Source organism: Geotrypetes seraphini, chromosome 10, assembly GCF_902459505.1.
Source record: "Geotrypetes seraphini chromosome 10, aGeoSer1.1, whole genome shotgun sequence".
In the NCBI taxonomy this organism is placed as follows: Eukaryota; Metazoa; Chordata; class Amphibia; order Gymnophiona; family Dermophiidae; genus Geotrypetes; species Geotrypetes seraphini.
In genome coordinates this window covers 97,991,087-98,011,481 of record NC_047093.1, presented here as the reverse complement: position 1 = coordinate 98,011,481, position 20,395 = coordinate 97,991,087, and the positions used below count along the sequence as shown (strand labels likewise).

The 20,395-nt window shown below is 45.2% G+C and overlaps 2 protein-coding genes across 7 annotated transcripts in view; both read right to left on the bottom strand.

Annotated features, from left to right (window-relative positions):
• The window catches only part of TRUB2 (TruB pseudouridine synthase family member 2), a 78,570-nt gene extending 72,863 nt beyond the window's left edge, over positions 1-5,707 (bottom strand). Inside the window, exon 1 of one of the 6 annotated variants that reach the window (XM_033961125.1) lies at positions 5,595-5,707. Coding sequence is in view for 3 of the 6 variants with exons in the window: in XM_033961121.1 (XP_033817012.1) it covers positions 303-494 (192 nt within the window). In the remaining 3 variants the exon portion in view is untranslated. Of the gene's footprint in view, positions 1-72; positions 101-121; positions 266-302; positions 522-5,594 lie in introns of those variants that run through there. The other 5 variants (XM_033961121.1, XM_033961122.1, XM_033961124.1 and 2 more) reach the window with 5 other exon arrangements.
• Positions 4,893-20,395, bottom strand: part of LOC117368544 — a 153,802-nt gene continuing 138,299 nt past the window's right edge. Inside the window, exon 13 of the mRNA XM_033962279.1 lies at positions 4,893-5,777. Coding sequence (XP_033818170.1) covers positions 5,653-5,777 — 125 coding nt within the window. The 3' untranslated portion in view covers positions 4,893-5,652. The remainder of the gene's footprint in view (positions 5,778-20,395) is intronic.

The window sequence follows — 20,395 nt, the reverse complement described above, 5'->3', positions numbered from 1 at the left end:
AATAATAATAAACTCTCTTCTCACCCCCCCCCCTCCCAGTAGTCCAGCATGTTGCTCTCAACTGCAAATCACCCCATTCCAGCATTCTGCCTGCTCTCTTTTCTTTCAGCAACGCCCCAACCTCATCATGGTCCAGACAGAATCTATTCCCTCTTCTCTCTCTCGCTTATCCTTCCTCAATCTAGCATCTCGCCCTTTCGAACCCGCCTTTCATCTACTTTTAAAACTTGTTTTCATCTCTACAGGTAGCCGGTAGCAGCAATTATTTAAACACATAGCCAACGGTAGATCTACAGATTTACCTCTGGCGCCACTTCCTGTTTCCGGCGGCTGGGACGTATGCAAGCTGGGAGGAGAAAGGAAGTGATGTCAGACTGCGGGCGCAGGATGGAGAGAGAAGATGGGAAGTGCTGAATGAAAACAGGAAGAGGCGGTGCTGAATGGGAGGGAAGGGGAGATGCTGACTGGGCAGGGCAGGCGAAATGTCTCCACATGGGACAGTTTTATGCATTAGCATAACAAAAACAAAAAAAATATTACTGAGCTAATAGAGGGAGAGCCTGTCGATTTACAAAAAAAAACGGGGAGAAAAAAGCCTCAAGTTCAAACACAAAACTTTATAACAGCAGTCACATATAGTGCAATAATAGGCTGCTGACAATTATATCTTAGACCTAAAAAAGCCTCCCCCATCACAAAAGCCACATATCTCAAAATGGTCCAAGGGCTTGTATGGAGGATGGGAAGGAAAACTTAGTTGGAAACTGAAGACATCTGACAAACTTCTATTCACCATTTTGAGCCAAGATTAACGTGACCATTTATTTTTTTCATCAAAAAGTGATTGTCAGTCCCGCCCCCAATCCCGCCCTAGCCCCGTCCCAATCCTGCCCTAGCCCCACCCCAACTCCGCCCCAATTTCTTCCATTCATTTTTCATGTACACATAATAGCTTAGTAATTCATAATAGTAGCCATAAAATTAAAAAAAAACTACAATCCACACTATAAGCAGAGAAAATGTTAATTATCATTTATATTTATGGGGTTTTCAAAGATGTCAAGACAAATGACTTTAAAATATGCAATGTCACCTCAGTAACTAGAAAAATAGACAAATATAGTGCAAAATATGGGCAGCAGATATAAATTTTCAAAACTGACACATTTTGATCACTAAATTGAAAATAAAATCATTTTTCCTACCTTTGCTGTCTGGTGATTTCATGAGTCTCTGGTTGCGATTCCTTCTGACTGTGTATCCTTTGTTTCATTTCTTTCTTTCTGCACTCAGGCCCAACAATTGTCCCTTTCTATTCCTTCCCTCCTTCCTTCCCATGTCCTTAGTGTCCCCAGTGCCTCCATCCTGTGTCCATAGTGCCCCCAGTTCCTCCTGCCCGTGTCCTTAGTGCCCCCAGTGCCTCCGTCCTGTGTCCTTAGTGCCCCCAGTGCCTCTGTCCCATGTTCTTAGTGTCCTTAGTGTCCCCAGTGCCTCCTTCCCCCAGTGCCTCATTTCCATGTCCTTAGTGCCCCCAGTGCCTCCTTCCCATGTCCTTAGTGCCCTTGTATTTGCCGGGACTCCTGCCTTCGCGTATCTGCCAGGAGTTCCAGCATATGCGACAGCAGCAGGAAGTTGCAAGTCAGCTGATGCAAGCACCAGAGCCTCTCTTCCTGCCCAGTGTGCAAGATCATGGTGGCGTCAGCTGACTTGCAACTTCCTACTGCCTTCACCTATCTGGAAGATATGCGAAGGCTGGAGTCCTGACATACATGACGGCAGCAGAAAGTTGCAAGTCAGCTGGCACCGGAGCCTCTCTTCCTGCCCAAAGTGCAAGATCACGAACAAGACTGCGGGCCGCAAAATAGCACCTGGGGGGCCGCATGCGTCCCATGGGCCACAAATTTGAGACCATTGTACCAGGGCATCCAGGCCTTCACTTCCTAGCCCATGTCTTCGACTGAAAACTGAACCACCATCTTAGTGGCTGCTGATGCCATCAGATCAAATGTCGGGTGTCCCCACCAATTCACAATGCAGGTGAAAGCTTCTTGAGACAGTGACCACTCCCAGGTTTTTCTATCAAAGGAAATTTGCTTGCACATTGTCCACTCTTACCACATGCGCTGCTGAAAGCACCAGATGGGCCTCTGCCCATCAAAACAGCATCTGGGATTCTAAGTGTAAAGCAGCGCTTTTGGTGCCCCCTTGGCAATTGACATAGGCTACTGCCATTGTGCTGTCTGAGAAAGCTCCCGAACTTCTGAAGTGCCAGATAGATGGCTCGAAGTTCCAAGCAGTTGATTGACCACTTTCTCTGAGAGGGGGACCAGCATCCTTGAACTGGATGCCCCTCGCAATGTGCCCCCCCAGCCATAAATGTGCCAAAGTCACCCATAAAGAGATGGTGAAAGACGGGTGTTCTAACTACCAGGCTAGAAAACGATGATTTTAGAGGTGGGAGAACTTATCTCTAACCTCAGAACCCAAAAAAATAGATTGTGAAGACGCCGCCCCCCCTCCCAATTTTGTTTGCCAGGCTGTCAGCCTGTTACTGTGCCATGTTGTGTGCTGGGAAATGCAAGTGTGGAAGCTGCAAACAGTAACATAGTAAATGACGGCAGATTAAAAACCCGTATGGTCCATCCAGTCTGCCCAAACATACTCTCTATAATTTAATGATTTAATTTAAATTGTTCTTTTCGTAGATATTTCTGGGCCAGAAACCCAGAGCTCTGCCTGGTACTGTACATCTACTGGAGTCTCTGTCAAAGCTCACTCCAGCTCATCTAAACTATCCCAGCCCAACTGAATGGCCATATACAGGACACAGACTGGGAGAACCTCTGCCTCAACAAGCCTGTAATCCAGACTGCTTGTGTCTTCTGACTGCCTCTTGAGACCAACGAACTGGCTAGAGACCTCAACCCTCACTGGATCACGTGCACACAGAAAGGAAAGCAGTTGACCCCAATCCTGAAAAAACCGCCATAGAGACACTCAGCCTGCACTCAAGCCCACTGCAGATGAATCTGGGGCGAACCATGCAGTCCCTGAGCCCCCAAACTGGTAGTGCACGCTGTCCAATTGAGTGCGCTGCAAAGCAATCTGCCCCTTGAAATCAGACCTTCGATCTCAGAGTCTGTGCTCTCCCACAGCCAGAGTTGTCCCAAGAATGAGATCCTATGCAGTAATGAAAAGCCTTGCAAACCAAAAAAATGAATATAATTGAAAAATAAACATGAGCAGAAAAGCCCAGCTCCTACCATCTTGCTTGTAGAGACAACTGAGGAATTGGAGGAAAGCCCAAAAGGATTTGAGGTAGAGCAAAAGAATGCTAATGCTCCTTACAAGAATTCCCGTAAGAAGGGATTGTCTACCCACACATTCAGGAACAGAGTGTCTGTTGCACTATTTATTTATTTAATTAATTAGTTTTCTATCTTTTTCTCCCCAACGAGCTCAAAACGAGTTACAGGTTAACATACATAGTATACAGACAATGAGTTACAATTTGCTGTAATTATAGAACAGTTTTTTTCATCATAACTTGAAATATACAGTATAGAGGATCTAATTCAATATACATTAGGTGTACATTTCTTGGGTGGGGGGATTAGGTGAAGAGGTGAGATTCTATTGCTTTCCTAAAGTTCAGAAGCTCTTCAAGGGATATGATCTGTGGAGGCAGTTGATTCCAGTAGCTTGGTATGAAATGGGAGTAGGATCATCTTCTGGCATTTTTGAAGTTGAAGGGCACAACTGGGGATATTTGGAGATGTGTTTCTTACTGGGAGCTGAGTGGCCTGTTTGTAATGTATGGAGGAAGCTTTGTTGACATGTAGCCCAGCAACATGTTTGTGCAAGGATTTGTACGCAAGCATCAAGTCCTTGAAGATGCAGCATTTGGCTATGGGTAGCCAATGGGCTGATGATGAAACCTGGAAGATGGGGACCTGAGCACGCACGTTCTTTAGGAGTCTGATTGCTGCATTTTGTACATGCTGAAAACATTGTATATTCTTTGCTGTCAGTCTGATGAATAGTGTACTGCAGTAGTCCATGTGGAAGAGAACAAAGGCATAGAGGAGTTGGATATAGTCAGATTCTGAGAAGTAGTTCCTTTTTTTCTGGATGAGAAAGAGACCACTTGAGAAATATGGTTGGAGAGAGATAGGTTTGAGTTGAGGAGTTTCCTTAGACTGTGTGCTTGGTCTTTCACAGTTATGGTGGTTGATTCCCAGAGAAGAGAAGAACAGGCATAAGTGCAGTGCTCTTTGCAGATCCAAAGGAGTTCTGTTTTAGAGGCATTTCATTGTAGTTCGTTGATGGATTCAATTTTTGATTTCTGAGAGGCAGCTAAGAAGTTTTAGATCTGGGAGTAGCAGTTTTTTCCCCCCAATGGGAGATATAATTGGATGTCTTCAGTAAAGAAGTGAATCTGGATTTGGAATTTGTGGGCTACATCTAGGACAGGCCTAATGTAGAGATTAAATAAGAGAGGAGATAGTAGGACTCCTTGAAGAATACCATATTTGATTGGTTTTGGTTTTGATAGGGCATTGTCAAGTAGTACGCTTTGTGATCTATTATTTAGGAAGGAAGTGAGCCAGTGTAGTGTTACATCTTGGATGACAATTTCAGAGAGTCGTGCAATGAGGAGATCATGGTCAATGGTGTCAAAAGCTGCGCTGAGATCCAGGAGCACCAGAAGGACTCCTCATTGCATGACTCTCTGAAATTGGCATCCAAGATGTAGCACTACACTGGCTCACTTCCTTCCTAAATAGTCATAAAGTTGAGTTGAGATCATATTTTGTATAGTTTGTTGGTGAAGAAGTCGTAGAGCCTTTTGCTGTCGAGTTCAGTGTATTGGCTTTGGTTGTCTCCTTGTGGTCCTGAGAATATCTTTTTTGCAAATTTAAAAATGTTTTTTGATCTATTGGGGGGTCTTTAGTAGCTGGTGGGAGTAGTATACCTTTTTTGCATCTAGGGTGGCTTGTTTGTATTCTTTGTGTAGTTTCGTCCAGATTGATTTGTCACTGTTAAGCCTGGATTTGTACCATTTCCTTTCCGCTTGCCTTAGTTCTCTTTTCTTGGTTCTTAAATTGTCAGTGAACCAAGGGGAGGAGAGTTTACAGGGATAGTATTTGATTTCTTTGACTGGTGCTAAGCTCTTGTAAAGGACTCTTACTTTGGTGTGCCAGTCCTTGGCAGCCTCATCAATGGATTTTGAGTTAGGTTTTAAGGTTTCCGCTAGAATTTTTAATGATTTTTCTTTGTATAATTTGTGAATTGTATAGTACTCTAACATTTGTTTGAAGGATGGTATATTAAGTGCATTAAATGATTAAACTATTTTACCAATATGGCCCTTCCTTGGAAAATAATTAGTATAAGTTATCACTGCTTTTGGATAAGTTTTTGCTGTGCCCCAAACTTGACCCCATCTTAGATGCATAGTATTAGCCTGTTCAGTCAGATATTTAGCTGCATACTAAGTTCTAAAAAAATATACAGATATTGAAGATTTTACATTCACCAGTCATCAGTGAACACATAGCTTCTTTTGAATATCAACAGGTCTCTTAAGTCACCTCTTCACTCTTGCTCTCTAAACTCTCTGTTCTTTTAATTTCCAAGTGGCACCTCCCTTCACTGCTGTACTTGCTTCTTGGGATATGTTTCCCCTTTAAGCTCTTCTTGTCTTTCAGTTGCAGCAGTCTGAGACAGGTCCTTGTGGAGATCAGTCCAGGCCTGCAGCCTTATTGGAAGGGAATCTGTGGAGCAAGGAAAATGAATAAACTATGTAAATGAAATAGTCAAAACCATGAAAATTTAGTTACTTTTTTTGGTCTGACTGGGGAGATGTGGGGTACTTCCTTCCCCTCTATCTCCTCTCTAATTTCTGTTAGATACTAGAGATGTGTGTTCATTTTAAATGTCATTTGAAATGATATTTCAAATGTTTCATGTTATTTTTAATTCAAAATGAAAAAAACTTAGATAAAGTATTATAGTTGCCATGTTAACAATAATAATAATTTATTCTTATATACCACCAAACCATTAATTCAAGGCAGTTTACAACAGGAAAGAACTGCACAGAATTACCGTACTTACATAAGCATATCAAAATTTCTCAGAAAATACAAAATGGCAATTAAGTCACATATTTATCAAACAGATAAGTTTTAAGAATTTTTCTAAATAAATAATAAGACTGAAACCATTTTAAAGATAAGTAGAAATAATTTTTTTAAAAAGGAGACTGCCCCCACTCAAAATCTTCCCTCCCAACTGCTCCACCACCTCACTAACTAACCACATGTCCAAAAAAATGCCCCCCACAACTTCTCCACCACCCCATGGACTGTAACATCCCCCAAAAAGTCCCTTGCCCTACCATCTCCATAAAATTCCCCTCTCAAAAAAGTAAGCTCCTGCAACGGCTTCATTGCACCACAACTGCCTCCCCTCTCCAAATTACCTTCATTCAACTGCCCTAGCATCCTGCAAACTCCTCCCCTAAAATATGCATTCAGAACTTTCCCACCATCCTAATTGCTCCCACCCCTCAAACTACCCTGCACAACTGCCTTAGCTCCACAGTTACACACCACCCTGAAAATGCCCCACTCCAAAAACTCTATCATCTCACAAAGTGCCATCCCAAAAAATAACCCCTGCAACTGCTACAGCCAGAAAACTATCATTTAACTATCCTGCAAACTGCCCTGACTCCCAACAAATACTCTGCAAACCGCAACATAATCCTCAGTACTCTCCAGAAACACAACAGAAGCAATGCACATAGAAGACCCAAATCCCCAAATTATATAAACAGTGCTTTGAGTTGCAAACACAAATTTTGGTGCATGCTCAATTTGTGTGCACATCTTAATTGAATGAGCCTTTACCAAGCAATTATTAGCGTTAGTTAGTTTTAATGTAAATTTCCAGTGCAATGGGGATGGTATGCTGAACTATAGGGTTGTCCATGCCTTCTCGTGAGCATTCTGCAGAAGATGTTAATCACAGCTTTTCAGCTCCTCCTCCTTTTCCCCCAATCTCTGTGCTTCAGTTCTTTCTTCTGCAAATGAGCATGAAGGTGTCATGCTGATCTACTCCCTTTATTTCTTTATTATTTTGTGGTGTTTTTCGGTTGTTTACAGTTTTTATGTGGCTTTACCAACTTCTGTGCCTACTTGAAGAGAAGCAGACTTTAGTCTGCAGCTGGCAGATGAATCCTTCAGAGACCTATTCAGCTAGCCTGCTGAAGATTTGTGGAGCTCAGGGTTCCAGGCCCTCAGCATTTGCTCGCTTCCTTGACTCAGGAGCTTGAACGTAGGCTCTTAGGCATCAATAGCGTCCTTCAGGGCACTCTGTACCAGCTGTGGTTTCACCTCCTTCTCCTCCTTTTGGGGTTGTTGCGGCCCAGTGGGGGTGTGGAGGCTTAGTTCAACTAAAGTCTGACTGGCATCCCGAAGATCTCGGCATGGCAGCTGATTGGTGGCTTGAGGCAGGAAATCCCTCCAGATTCAACTACTCTTTCATGCAGCTGAAGCAGGCTGCAGCATCTTTTTCCCAGTACATGGTCTGTGAATACAGACTGTGACAGCCTGTGGGAATATCAGGGGGTAAGATGTCTGAGAAACTGTTTTGATTGTTTCTGCAGCTAGGGCTTTGTCCCTCCCCCTCTAAAATCCTATTTTTTGTTGTTTTTGGTCAGCCCTGAAGCATTTTTAAGCTGTTTGTTTTGTGCCAAAATGCTGCCGCCATGGCCATCTTGGCCAATTTTTTTTCTAAGTTTTTAAACTTTTAGAAACTCCTTATTTTGCCTCAAAATTGGTAGGGATGGAATCCTTGGACCATAATACCCATATGTTATACCTCTTTTGCACTGGATTGTTGACTGAAGAGCACCCTTGTGCTACAGAGAATGGAACTCCTCTCGTAAGAAGAAAGATTAAAAGGTTAGGGCTCTTCTGCTTGAAAAAGAGATGGCCAAGGGGAGATATGATTGAAGTCTATGAAATCCTGAGTGGAGTAGAATGGGTACAAGTGGATTGATTTTTTACGCTGACAAAAGTTACAAAGTTACAGGGAAATACTTTTTTTTTTAATAATTCTTTATTCATTTTTGCATCTTACAACAAGTGAATTAAACATAATATAAACAATTTCTACATATCACTTGTATTTACAATCAAATATTCTTATATGATAAATTAAATACCCCCCTTTTTATTATCAATCCTATTTCAAATGATATACATTCCCCAACCCATCCCCACATATATACTACCCATGTGCTATGATATCTGATCATTAGAATAAATAGTCAATGGTCCCCATATTTTTTTAAAATTATTAATATTTCCTTGTTGTAACGCTATCATCTTTTCCATCTTATATATGTGACAAACTGAATTCCACCAAAATGTATAGTTTAATTTAGTATAATCTTTCCAATTTTGAGTAATTTGTTGCATGGCGACCCCTGTCAATATTAATAATAACTTGTTATTTGCAGAAATCGGGCTCTGAGTTCTCATTGCTGTACCAAATAATATAGTGTCATATGAGAGACCTACATGGTTCTCTAATAATTTATTAATTTGGGGCCAAATTAGTTTCCAAAAAGCATTTACACAGGGACAAAAATAAGTTAAATGATCTAACGTCTCAACTTCTAATCTACAATGCCAGCAGGGAAATACTTTTAAAATCAATAGGAGGAAATATTTTTCACTCAGAGAATAGTTAAGCTCTGGAACGCATTGCCAGAGGTTGTGGTAAGTGCGGATACCGTTGCTGATTTTAAGAAAGGTTTGGACAATTTCCTGGAGGAAAAGTCCACAGTCTGCTATTGATCTAGACATGGGCAAAGCCACTGCTTGACCTGGATGAGTAGCATTGAATGTTGCTACTCTGAGTTTTGGCCAAGAACTAAGGACCTGGATTGACCACAGTGAGAATGGGCTACTGGGCTTGATGGACCGTTGGTCTGACCCAGTAAAGCTATTCTTATGTTATGTTTTTATGTGACGTGTGGCACAGGATGGAGGGGAGCTTTGGGCTTAGCCACGCCACAGAATTCTAGGGTTGGAGAAAGGCAGATGGTTCTGCCAATGGGAATGAAACACCTTCTGGAACCCCAGGACAGCAGCTCTACGTACCATAAAGGCACAGATGCTTCACAACCCAGGAAAAGGCATTTGTTCCACCCTAAGGGTCAAGGAGACTTGTCCACTCAGGCTTTTACCTCTGAGTCCTCTGGCAGGCTTAAGCACAGGGCAGAAATTCACCGGTCAGGTCTGCAGGCAAGCGGACCTGCGCACAGTCCTCTCTGAAGACTGAGAATGCTTCCTCCCTGAAAGTGAAGGTTGTGCTGGACTATAATGGTCCATCGGTGATGCTGTACTATAGAAACATAGAAACATGATGGCAGATAAAGGCCAAATGGCCCATCTAATCTGCCCATCCACAGTAACCATTATCTTTTTCTCTCTCTGAGAGATTCCACATGCCTATCCCAGGCCCTTTTGAATTCAGACACAGTCTCTGTCTCCACCACCTCTTCTGGGAGACTGTTCCATGCATCTACCACCCTTTCTGTAAAAAAAGTATTTCCTTAGATTACTCTGGAGCCTGTCTCCTCTTAACTTCATCCTATGCCCTCTCATTGCAGAGTTTCTTTTCAAATGAAAGAGACTCGACTCATGCGCATTTATATTACGTAGGTATTTAAACGTCTCTATCACATCTCTCCTCTCCCACCTTTCCTCCAAAGTATACAGATTGAGATCTTTAAGTCTGTCCCCATATGCCTTATGATGACCACATACAATTTTAGTAGCCTTCCTCTGGACCAACTCCATCCTTTTTATATCAGTTTGAAGGTGCGGCCTCCAGAATTGTACATAATATTTTAAATGAGGTCTCACCAGAGTCTTATACAGAGGCATCAATACCTCCTTTTCCCTACTGGCCATACCTCTCCCTGTGCAACCTAGCAACCTTCTAGCTTTCACCGTCACCTTTCAACCTGTTTGGCCACCTTATGGTCATGCACATAAGTTCCTCTCCCTCTAAATCAGTGGTTCCCAAACCCTGTCCTGGGGGACCCCCAGCCAGTCGGGTTTTCAAGATATCCCTAATGAATATGCATGAGAGAGATTTGCATACCTGTCGCTTCCATTATATGCAAATCTCTCTCATGCATATTCATTAGGGATATCTTGAAAGCCCGACTGGCTGGGGGTCCCCCAAGACAGGGTTTGGGAACCACTGCTCTAAATTGTACTGTTCCCTCAGGTTTTTGCAGCCCAAAAATGCATGACCTTGCATTTCTTAGCATTAAATTTTAGCTGCCAAATTTCAGACCATTCTTCAGCTTCGCTAGTTCTTTATTCATGTTATTCACACCATCCAGCGTGTCTACTTTATTGCAGATTTTGGTATCATCTGCAAAGAGGCAAATCTTATCCGACAACCCTTCAGCAATCTCGTTGTGGATATCTAAAAGTTTGGAAGGAAAGAGGAGGTGCTGCTGTTGGGAGATTTCAACCCGTCTGCGGAATCAGAAAGAAGTAGGGAGATTGTGGATGCCTTTCAAGAGGCTCTGCTCAGACAAATGGTGACAGAAGCCACAAGGGAAAAAGCGATATTGAATCTGGTCCTCACAAATGGAGAGAGTATCTCTAATGTTCAAGTGGGTGCTCACCAAGAAGTAGCAATCATCAAACGGTTTGGTTTGATATAATGGCTAAAGTGGAGAGCAGCCGCACGATACTTAAAGTCCTAGATTTCAAACGTATGGACTTTAATGAAATGGGAGAGTACTTGAAGAAAGAGCTGTTAGGATGGGAGGACATAAGAGAAGTGGAAAAACAGTGGTCTAAGCTGAAAGAAACTATAAAAATGGCTACGGACCTTTATGTGAAGAAAATTAATAAAAACAAGAGAAACAGGAAAATGATATGATTCTCTAAACTAGTGGCAGAGAAAATAAAGGTGAAAGAGTTGGCGTTTGTGAAATATTTAAAAAAAACCAAGAAGAGGAGTGCAGAAAGGACTACAGGGTGAAATTGAAAGAAGCCAAGAGAGAGATATGTCTGGCGAAAGTGCAGGCAAAAGAACAAATGGCTAAAAATGTAAAAAAGGGAGACAAAAATTTTTTCAGATATATTAGTGAAAGGAGGAAGATGAAAATGGAATTGCTAAATTAAAAGATGCTGGGAACTGATATGTGGAGAGTGATGAGGAAAAAGCAAACGTGCTAAACAAATACTTCTGTTCTGTGTTCAAGGAAGAAAATCCTGGAGAAGGACCGAGATTGTGTGGCAAATTAATGCGAGAAAATGGAGTAGATTCTGCGCCATTCACGGAGGAGAATGTTTATGAGCAACTTTAAAAACTGAAGGTGGACAAAGCGTTGGGACCAGACGGGATCCATCCCAGGATAATGAGGGAGCTCAGAGAGGTTCTGGCGGGTCCTAGTAAAGACTTGTTCAACAAATCTCTAGAGACGGGAGTGGTTCCTGGGGACAGCGGATGTGGTCCCTATTCACAAAAGTGGTCACAGGGATGAAGCGGGAAACTACAGGCCGGTGAGCCTCACTTCAGTTGTTGGAAAAATAATGGAAGTGTTGCTGAAAGAAAGGATAGTGTACTTCCTTGAATCTAATGGGTTACACGTTACAGGATCCGAGGCAACATGGCTTTACAAAAGGTAAATCGTGCCAAATGAACCTGATTGAATTTTTTGATTGGGTGACCAGAGAGCTAGATCGAGGACATATGCTAGATGTAATTTACTTGGATTTCAGCAAAGCCTTTGATACAGTTCCTCATAGGAGGCTGTTGAACAAACTTGAAGGGCTGAAGTTAGGACCCAAAGTGGTGAACTGGGTCAGAAACTGGTTGTCGGACAGACACCAGAGGGTGGTGGTTAATGGAAGTCACTCGGAGGAAGGAAAGGTGAGTAGTGGAGTCCCTCAGGGTTCAGTGCTGGGGCCGATCCTGTTCAATATGTTTGTGAGTGACATTGCTGAAGGGTTAGAAGGAAAAGTGTGCCTTTTTGCGGATGATACCAAGATTTGTAACAGAATAGATACCAAAGAAGGAGTGGAAAATATGAAAAAGGATCTGCAAAAGTTAGAAGAATGGTCTAATGCCTGGCAACTAAAATTCAATGTAAAGAAATGCAGAGTAATGCATTTGGGGATTAATAATCGGAAGGAACCGTATATGTTGGGAGGTGAGAAGCTGATATGCACGGACGGGGAGAGGGACCTTGGGGTGATAGTGTCCGAAGATCTAAAGGCGAAAAAACAGTGTGACAAGGCAGTGGCTGCTGCCAGAAGGATGCTGGGCTGTATAAAGAGAGGCGTAGCCAGTAGAAGGAAGAAGGTGTTGATGCCCCTGTACAGGTCATTGGTGAGGCCCCCACTTGGAATATTGTGTTCAGTTTTGGAGACCGTATCTGGCGAAGGACATAAGAAAACTTGAGGAGGGCGACGAAAATGATAGGAGGCTTGCGCCAGAAGACGTATGAGGAGAGACTGGAAGCCCTGAATATGTATACCCTAGAGGAAAGAAGGGACAGGGGAGATATGATTCAGACGTTCAAATACTTGAAGGGTATTAACGTAGAACAAAATCTTTTACAGAGAAAGGAAAATGGTAAAACCAGAGGACATAATTTGAGGTTGAGAGGTGGTAGATTCAAAGGCAATGTTAGGAAGTTCTACTTTACGGAGAGGGTGGTGGATGCTTGTAATGTGCTACCGAGAGAGGTGGTGGAGAGTAAAACTGTGACTGAGTTGAAAGAAGTGTGGGATGAACACAGAGTATCTAGAATCAGAAAATAATATTAAATATTGAACTAAGGCCAGTACTGGGCAGACTTGCACGGTCTGTGTCTATGTATGGCCGTTTGGTGGGGGATGGGTTGGGGAGGGCTTCAGTGGCTGGGAGGGTGTAAATGGGCTGGCGTAGGTTTTAATGGAGATTTCGGCAGTTGGAACCCAAGCACAGTACTGGGTAGAGCTTTGGATTCTTGCCCAGAAATAGCTAAGAAAAAAAATTAAAAAATTTAAATGGAATCAGATTGGGCAGACTGGATGGACCGTTCGGGTCTTTATCTGCTGTCATCTACTATGTTACTACAAAAAGTGAGGACGACAAAAATACTGGGAGTATTATTGGACCATGAACTATCCTTCCATGATCAGATTGGCTAAGGATCTAATGAGACGTAGTTTATAAAAACAGTTTTTAACTACGGAGCTAAAGTCTTAGAACCAAAAGCTCTTAACGTTCTAATTCATTCCTTGGTTATTTCCAGACTGGATTACTGCAATACATTATACCATGGCATAACTCAGAAAGAAATAAGAAGGTTACAAATTATACAAAATACAGTAATAAAAATTATTACTAACTCCAAAAAAATACAATCATGTCACTCCTCTTTTACAAAAAGCACATTGGCTACCAATTTCACACAGAATAATCTATAAAATTGCACTGTTAACCTTCAAAATTCAACAAACCAACACACCAATATTTTTACATCGTTATTTATGTTCAAATCTATTTTATTAAGCAAAAATAAAGACAACAGTAAGAACAACCATGGTATGCATTTTCATCAACAACCGCGGAGGACTGGACTCTTATGCCCTCCCCGGGCCCACCTCACCCCCACCCCACAGCAAAGAATCCCCCACCCCCCACCCTCCCTTCTCCATCCCCCCACAGATACAGAAACTCGTAGGCAGGAATCAGCAAAGACACTCAGAAGCACAGAGTCAGAGGTGAAGTCTATTCAAAACACGGCTACGACTCTCAGGAGTCAAAAGGTTCAAATACGAAGTCCAAGTGTGAACAAAGTCTCTGCTCCGGCGTCGAGAAGAACAGGCCAGACGGGCCTCCCAACCCAGCAGTTCATGAAGGCGATTCCTCCAATACCAAAAAGAAGGTGGTTCAGGAGAAAGCCAGCAACATAAGATACATTTCTTCCCCAAAATAAAACATTTACTAAGAAATAATTTTTCATAAGAAGTGTACATATTCAAGAGAGAGAAATGGGCAAACAGCATAGACTGTACTGAGACTGGCACAGGGGTCTGCAACAAGCCCTGTAGAAAGGAGGCCAGCTCTGTCCAAAATACCTGAATCCCCTCACAACTCCAAATACCATGAAAGTAAGAATTTACCTCCACCGAACAGCGGATACATAATTGAGTATCAATACAACCCATATGGTACGCCTGACTCTGGGAAGTATAGGCCCTCAGAACAGTGTGAAAATGACATTCACGTAAGTCAGCACTATGGACCAAGCCCGCAGTGCGTCTCAGGGCAGTTAACAAAAAGTTTTCCCCCCCCCAAATCCCTACCCAAGTCCCGCCGCCAGGCCTCCAAAATACCAGGGAAAACCCTCGGCGGGCGAAGATCCAGTATCCGGCCATGCAGAACAGAGATAGAGACCCTGGAATCAGGTTCTGCAGTCAAAAAAGTATAGAGCCGGGTCCCAAAATCCCCCCGCAAGGAAGTCCCCCGGAGGGAAGCTACGTAGTGACTGAGTTGACAATAAGCAAAAGGAAGTCCAATCTCAGGGACCCCCCTCCCCGCCAAGTCAGCTCAAGATAAGAGAGACCCATCATCCCGCAGAACATGCCGCAACTGTTCCACCCCCCGAGCCCTCCACCGACCAAACACGGAGGGTCCAACCCCCGGAGGAAAAGCTAAATTCCCCACCAACGGGAGGAGTACACTAGTATGAGAGTCCTGATTCCACAACCGAAGGATTTGATGCCACACTGTCCACAAGGACCGAAACAAAATACTACGCTTACAGGGTCGCGGCAGTTTAGATAACGGGGCATGGAGGAGATACAATAGATGAAGAGGATAGAAATGATCCCGCTCCAGAGAAAGATCCGTATAAAAAGAGGTACTCAACACCCAATCACTAATATGACAAAGCAAACAGGCCTGGTTATAAACCCTGATGTCAGGCACCCCCAAACCACCCCCGTAGGCAGGCCCCACCAGCAAGGACCATTTCAGTTTAGATCTACGTCCACCCCAACAAAACCGTATCAATAGGGAGGTGAGGGAACGAATATCCCTCTGCAACAAAAAAAGGGGAAGAGTCTGAAGAACATAAAGCCATCTCGGGAAGACCACCATACGAAATAAATGAATTCGTCCCAACAGAGACAGCGGCAGCGCCTGCCATTTGGCTAGCAACAGTTTAGTGTCCGCAAGGAGTTTATCAATGTTAAGACGATACAGTTGGGACACATCCATAGTCAGCCTGATCCCCAGATATCTAAAAGAGGAGTTAGCCCAGCGCAACGGGAAACTGTCCCCCCAAAACCGCCGAAGATGAACCGAGGAAGCCAGCGCCTCCGATTTCGCATAATTCAAGGCGAAGCCAGAGAAATCTCCATATTCCCGAAGGCTCTCCAACAGTACGGGCAAGGAACGCTGCGGGTCCGTTAAAAAGACCAATAGGTCGTCCGCAAACGCCGCCAGTTTAAAATGGGAGTCTCCCAAGGCCAATCCCCAAATATCCGCATTTGCCTGAAGCTCCCGAAGTAGAGGGTCTAAAGAAAGCACAAACAGGAGCGGCGACAAGGGGCAGCCCTGGCGAGTCCCTCGGCAAATAGGAAAAAAGCTAGAGCAAGTCCCATTAACCAAAATCCTCGCCTCTGGATCACTATACAGCGCCTGGATTGCACCGAAAAAGAAAGGGCCCAAACCGTACGTCCGCAGCACCGCAAAAAGATAGTCCCACCTCACCTTATCGAACGCCTTTTCGGCATCAAAACTAATGAGCATGGCAGGGCTACCGTCCTGTCCCACCCGTTCCAATGCTAACAAGATGCGCCGGATATTCTTAGCTACCGGCCTATCCCGCACAAACCCCACCTGAGAGTCAGAGATCACCGATGGCAAAACGCGCGCCAGGCGGGTAGCCAAAAGCTTCGCCTCATAGTTCAACAATGATATAGGACGGTACGATGCAGGCAAAAGAGGGTCCTTACCAGGCTTCGGGAGAACTACAATAGACGCTAGATTTACGTAGCGAGGAAGAAAACCCTTAGCAACACTCAAATTATAAACCTCAGCCAGCACTGGCGCTACATCCGTCACCAACAACTTATAGAACTCACTCCGAAGCCCATCCGGGCCCGGCGCCTTGCCCAACGGACTGACCCCAATCGCCCCCTCCACCTCCTCTGCGGTAATGGGAAGATCCAAAGCGGCAGCATCTCGCTGAGATAAACAAGGCAAATCGAGGCTGTCAAGATAAAGTTGCCCATCCAAAAGCTCGGGGCCTGGATCTGTGTACACCTCAGCAAAGAACTCCTGCAGTAATTCACATATCTCCTCCGGCCGATGATGCAGCACCCCAGAAGAGCCCCGAAGAGCCGATATACTCTCAGGTCCGCCCCTCGGATGCGCCAGGCGGGCCAACAATCGACTACTCTTATTCGCAAACCGAAATAAGTGAAACTTAAAGTACTCCCTCGTCCGCAAAGCCCGGAGATGCAACAATTCATTCAGTTCCTGCTGGACCTCTAAAAGCTGAGCCCGAAGCAGGAACGAGGGCGCCCTGCCGTACTGGCGTCTCAACACAGTCGCCTTCCGCTCTAAAGCCAGAATCAGCCTATGCTTCATCTTCGACTCCCTGGCCACATAAGAAATGACATCCCCCCGTAAAACCGCCTTAGCCGTCTCCCAGTAGAGAATGGGATCATCACAATGCAGCTGATTATTAAGTTGAAAATCACGCCAGCGCTGTTTCAAAAACTCGTGAAAACGGGTATCCCTATACAGGTAACAAGGAAACCGCCAGGACCCTCTATTGTTCGGAGAGTCTCCCCAAGTCCACCGAAATCCCACACAAGCATGGTCAGATATTTCAATGGGGCCCATATCAACCCCCATTACCCGGGGAAGCAGTGCTCGAGAAATGAGGATAAAATCAATTCGGGAAAGCGTCCCATGCGCCCTGGACAAGTGGGAGTAATCCCTCTCCAATGGGTGAAGCACCCGTCACACATCAAGCAACCTCAGGGTGGATTCCAAAAGTTGACCGCCCGTATAAAGTTTGGAGGACTCTCTACCCATCGAAGCAGAGCGATCCAATTTTGGATCCGGTACCTCATTAAAATCCCCGCCCACCAGCATCGGAACATCTCCAAACCGCAAGAGTTGATTGCGAAGCCCCCTAAAAAACCTGGCCGAAGGATTGTTAGGAGCGTAAACATTGCAGAGCAATAGTGGCCTATTATCAAGTAACACTAAGGCAACTATGTAACGCCCACTAGGGTCGCGGAGCACTTTCTGGGTGTGTAGGCGAAGACCCTTACGGATCAAAATAATAACACCTCCCTTTCCCCCCACGGCGGGTGCCTCCAAATAGGAACCCACCCACCAGGTACAGAGCTTGGCATGTTCCGCTGAGGATAAATGGGTCTCCTGTAAAAAGGCAATAGAGGTTTTAGAACGATTCAAACGCTGCAAGATTTTGGAGCGCTTAATGGGGGAGTGGATCCCCCCAACATTCCAAGAAGTTAAAGTATATTCAAGAGCAATCCACTCAATAGCAAAATCACACTAGAAGAAAGAACCAGTACAGTACCAGAGAAGCGTCCCAGCCACCGCTCCCCCGGCTTCTCGCCACCTCTGGCCCCGAGAATCAAGCCATACCCCTGCCACCGAGTCAATCCCCTAGCACAGAACCCCCATGCCCCCCTCCCCAAAATTCCCCCAAAAGCCCCACCACATAAACCCTGAAACCCTTCAAACCCCCCCTCCCAACCACCCCCCTCCCCACCCCACGCTCCCCCTCCCACAACCAACCCGCACCCAATCTACACCTAAGACACCCCAATAAGGGCATCACTTCCAGGAAACCAGTTACACCTCCCACGGGAGTAATGACCAATACCCCCGATCCGCAAACCCCAAAACTCAGAGAATGGTAAAAGCAGCCTCCATCAGCCAAAACCCCCCAAGACACTCAACCCACCCCTCCCCTCCAGGAACACCACAGCCACACCTCCAACCCGCAAACACACTCTCCAAGCCAAATCCCCAATGCTTAAATAACCAGATAGGCCGGGAACAGACCCTAACTAACAAAGAACAGGCAGGTCAACCCCCCTCCTTCCTCGCACACACCACCCAGGCAGATCTTCAAGTAAATACAGAGACCCAACTCAAAGGGAGAGGAGTGAAACCCCCAGTCCAAACTCAAACCACAGATCTGGCCTCAGATATGGGTCTCCTCAGTCCACAGCCGCTCCCTGCGGTGGTTCCTCAGGCAACATCTCCGTCACAAAACGCTGCGGGGCCTCCAAGGTGTCGAAATGATGAGCTCTACCCAGATGTGTCAACCTCAGGCGAGCCGGGTACTGCAGGGAAAAAGCAATGTGACGCTGGATGAGACGGGTGCATAAAGGTGAAAACTTGCGTCGTGCCTGTGATACCTCCACTGAGTAGTCCTGGAAGCAAAGTATGGGCTTGTTGTCATACAAGAGCTTCTTGTCCTGCCGCAGCGCACGCAGGACCTCCATCTTATGATGATAATTCAGGATACGGCAAATGACCACTCGAGGTCTGTCAGCATTCTCTCTCCGCTGCCCCAAGCGATGCGCCCTCTCCACCCGCAAGGGGCCCGAGGAAGATGATAGAGACAAAGACTCAGACAACCAGTGTTCCAACAGCGCCCCCAGCTCCACGTCCCGCACCGATTCAGGCAGGCCAACAAACCGAAGGTTATTCCGGCGGGACCTGTTCTCCAAGTCATCCACCTTGGCACGCAACGCAGCCAACGCTGAAGTGTGGGCGGACTGCTCCTGGACAAGCTGCTGGACGTGATCCTCCGCAGCACTCACCCTCTGCTGAGTCTCCTTGACCTCCGATGTGAGGGAGGCAAATCGCTGGTCCAGCGTGTCCAGTTTATCAAGGATGCGCTGTAGTTTGTCCCCCATAGAGCTCTCGAGGGCAGCTTGAACCTCTGTCGTAACTGCGGACACCCAGGATGAGCGCGGAGCCTCCGGCGACGGGGGTGCCACGGGATCCGCCATCTTGGCGTCTGGCAACTTACTCCGCTCCCGATCCTTCCGGACCGCCTTAGTTGCCATGGCGATCCCACTCTAGGCTCCCCGCTCTTACCGTGCCACCAGGAAGCTCCCCAGCACAGGGAGAAGACCGATCCCGGACTCCGGCCCACAGGGGAAGAGCCACACCGCGCCCTGGGGTCAGAGTCTCAGCCAGCTGCCCTCTGCTGCACCACGTGGCCCCCGGGAGACCAGAGATCGGCTCTGCAGGGCTGCTAGTAGGACGGCTGCAGAGTCGTGCCGCTTCCCCAGTAAACTCCCCAACACGGGGAGATGACCGCACCCGAAGGTAGACCTGCAGGGGGAGAGCCGCGCCGCATCCCAGCAGAGCAGACTCGCGGCCGCACGCAACCCGCGGCGCCATGTGGCTGCCGGCCGTCCCGAAAAAGTAAGGCAGAGTCGCGAAGGAAATTTCTTCGTGGTTGCTCCGCTTCTCCAGCAACCTCCCCAGTGCCGCAGACAACCCGAACCAGGGGGAAAGTGCAGATTAATTGCCTTGCCGCGGTCAGGTGAAACGGAGCTGTGGCAGCACGCTGTCTACAGCTCCATGTTTCCGCCGGACGTCTTACATCGTTATTTGATACCATATTCTCCAGCCTGATCTCTAAGAACAAAAGATCAGCATTTGCTGATCTGAAAATAATAGGCACCAGAAGAGCTACAATTTTTTCAATCATAGCACCCCAGCTTTGGAACAAATTTAAAAGCACATTAAAAAGCCACCTATACAAAGATGCATTTGAATCATAGACAGGATAACTTTTTTATCAACAATCTCAGGCTCAAATACTTAAATCTAACCAGATCTATATATAGACACAACTTCTCCCTTTCACTTTTAGACCTAGCTTTATTTGTAAAACATTTTTAATTACCTTCCTTAAATGTTCTTCTACTTTCTTTAACAATTGTAGTTCACCCCTCTTTCCCTATGTATCACTAATTAATTGTGTACATCGATTGTATGTTTACTTGTATAAATTCTTTTATTTTGTCCCCCCCAAAAAACTTTTATTGTTATACGCATTGACATATTTGATACTGCGTTTGTATCAAAATTTTAAGAAACTTGAAACTTGTATCTTTTTCCTTAATTGCTATGATATTTAGGTTAGGCAACTTATATTTGACAGTTTGTTATATTATACAGTTATTTTACAATATTACAATAGTAATGAAAACAGTAAAAATGAATTACAATAATAATGAAAACAAAGTTGAGGAAAAAATGATCTCTAACAACC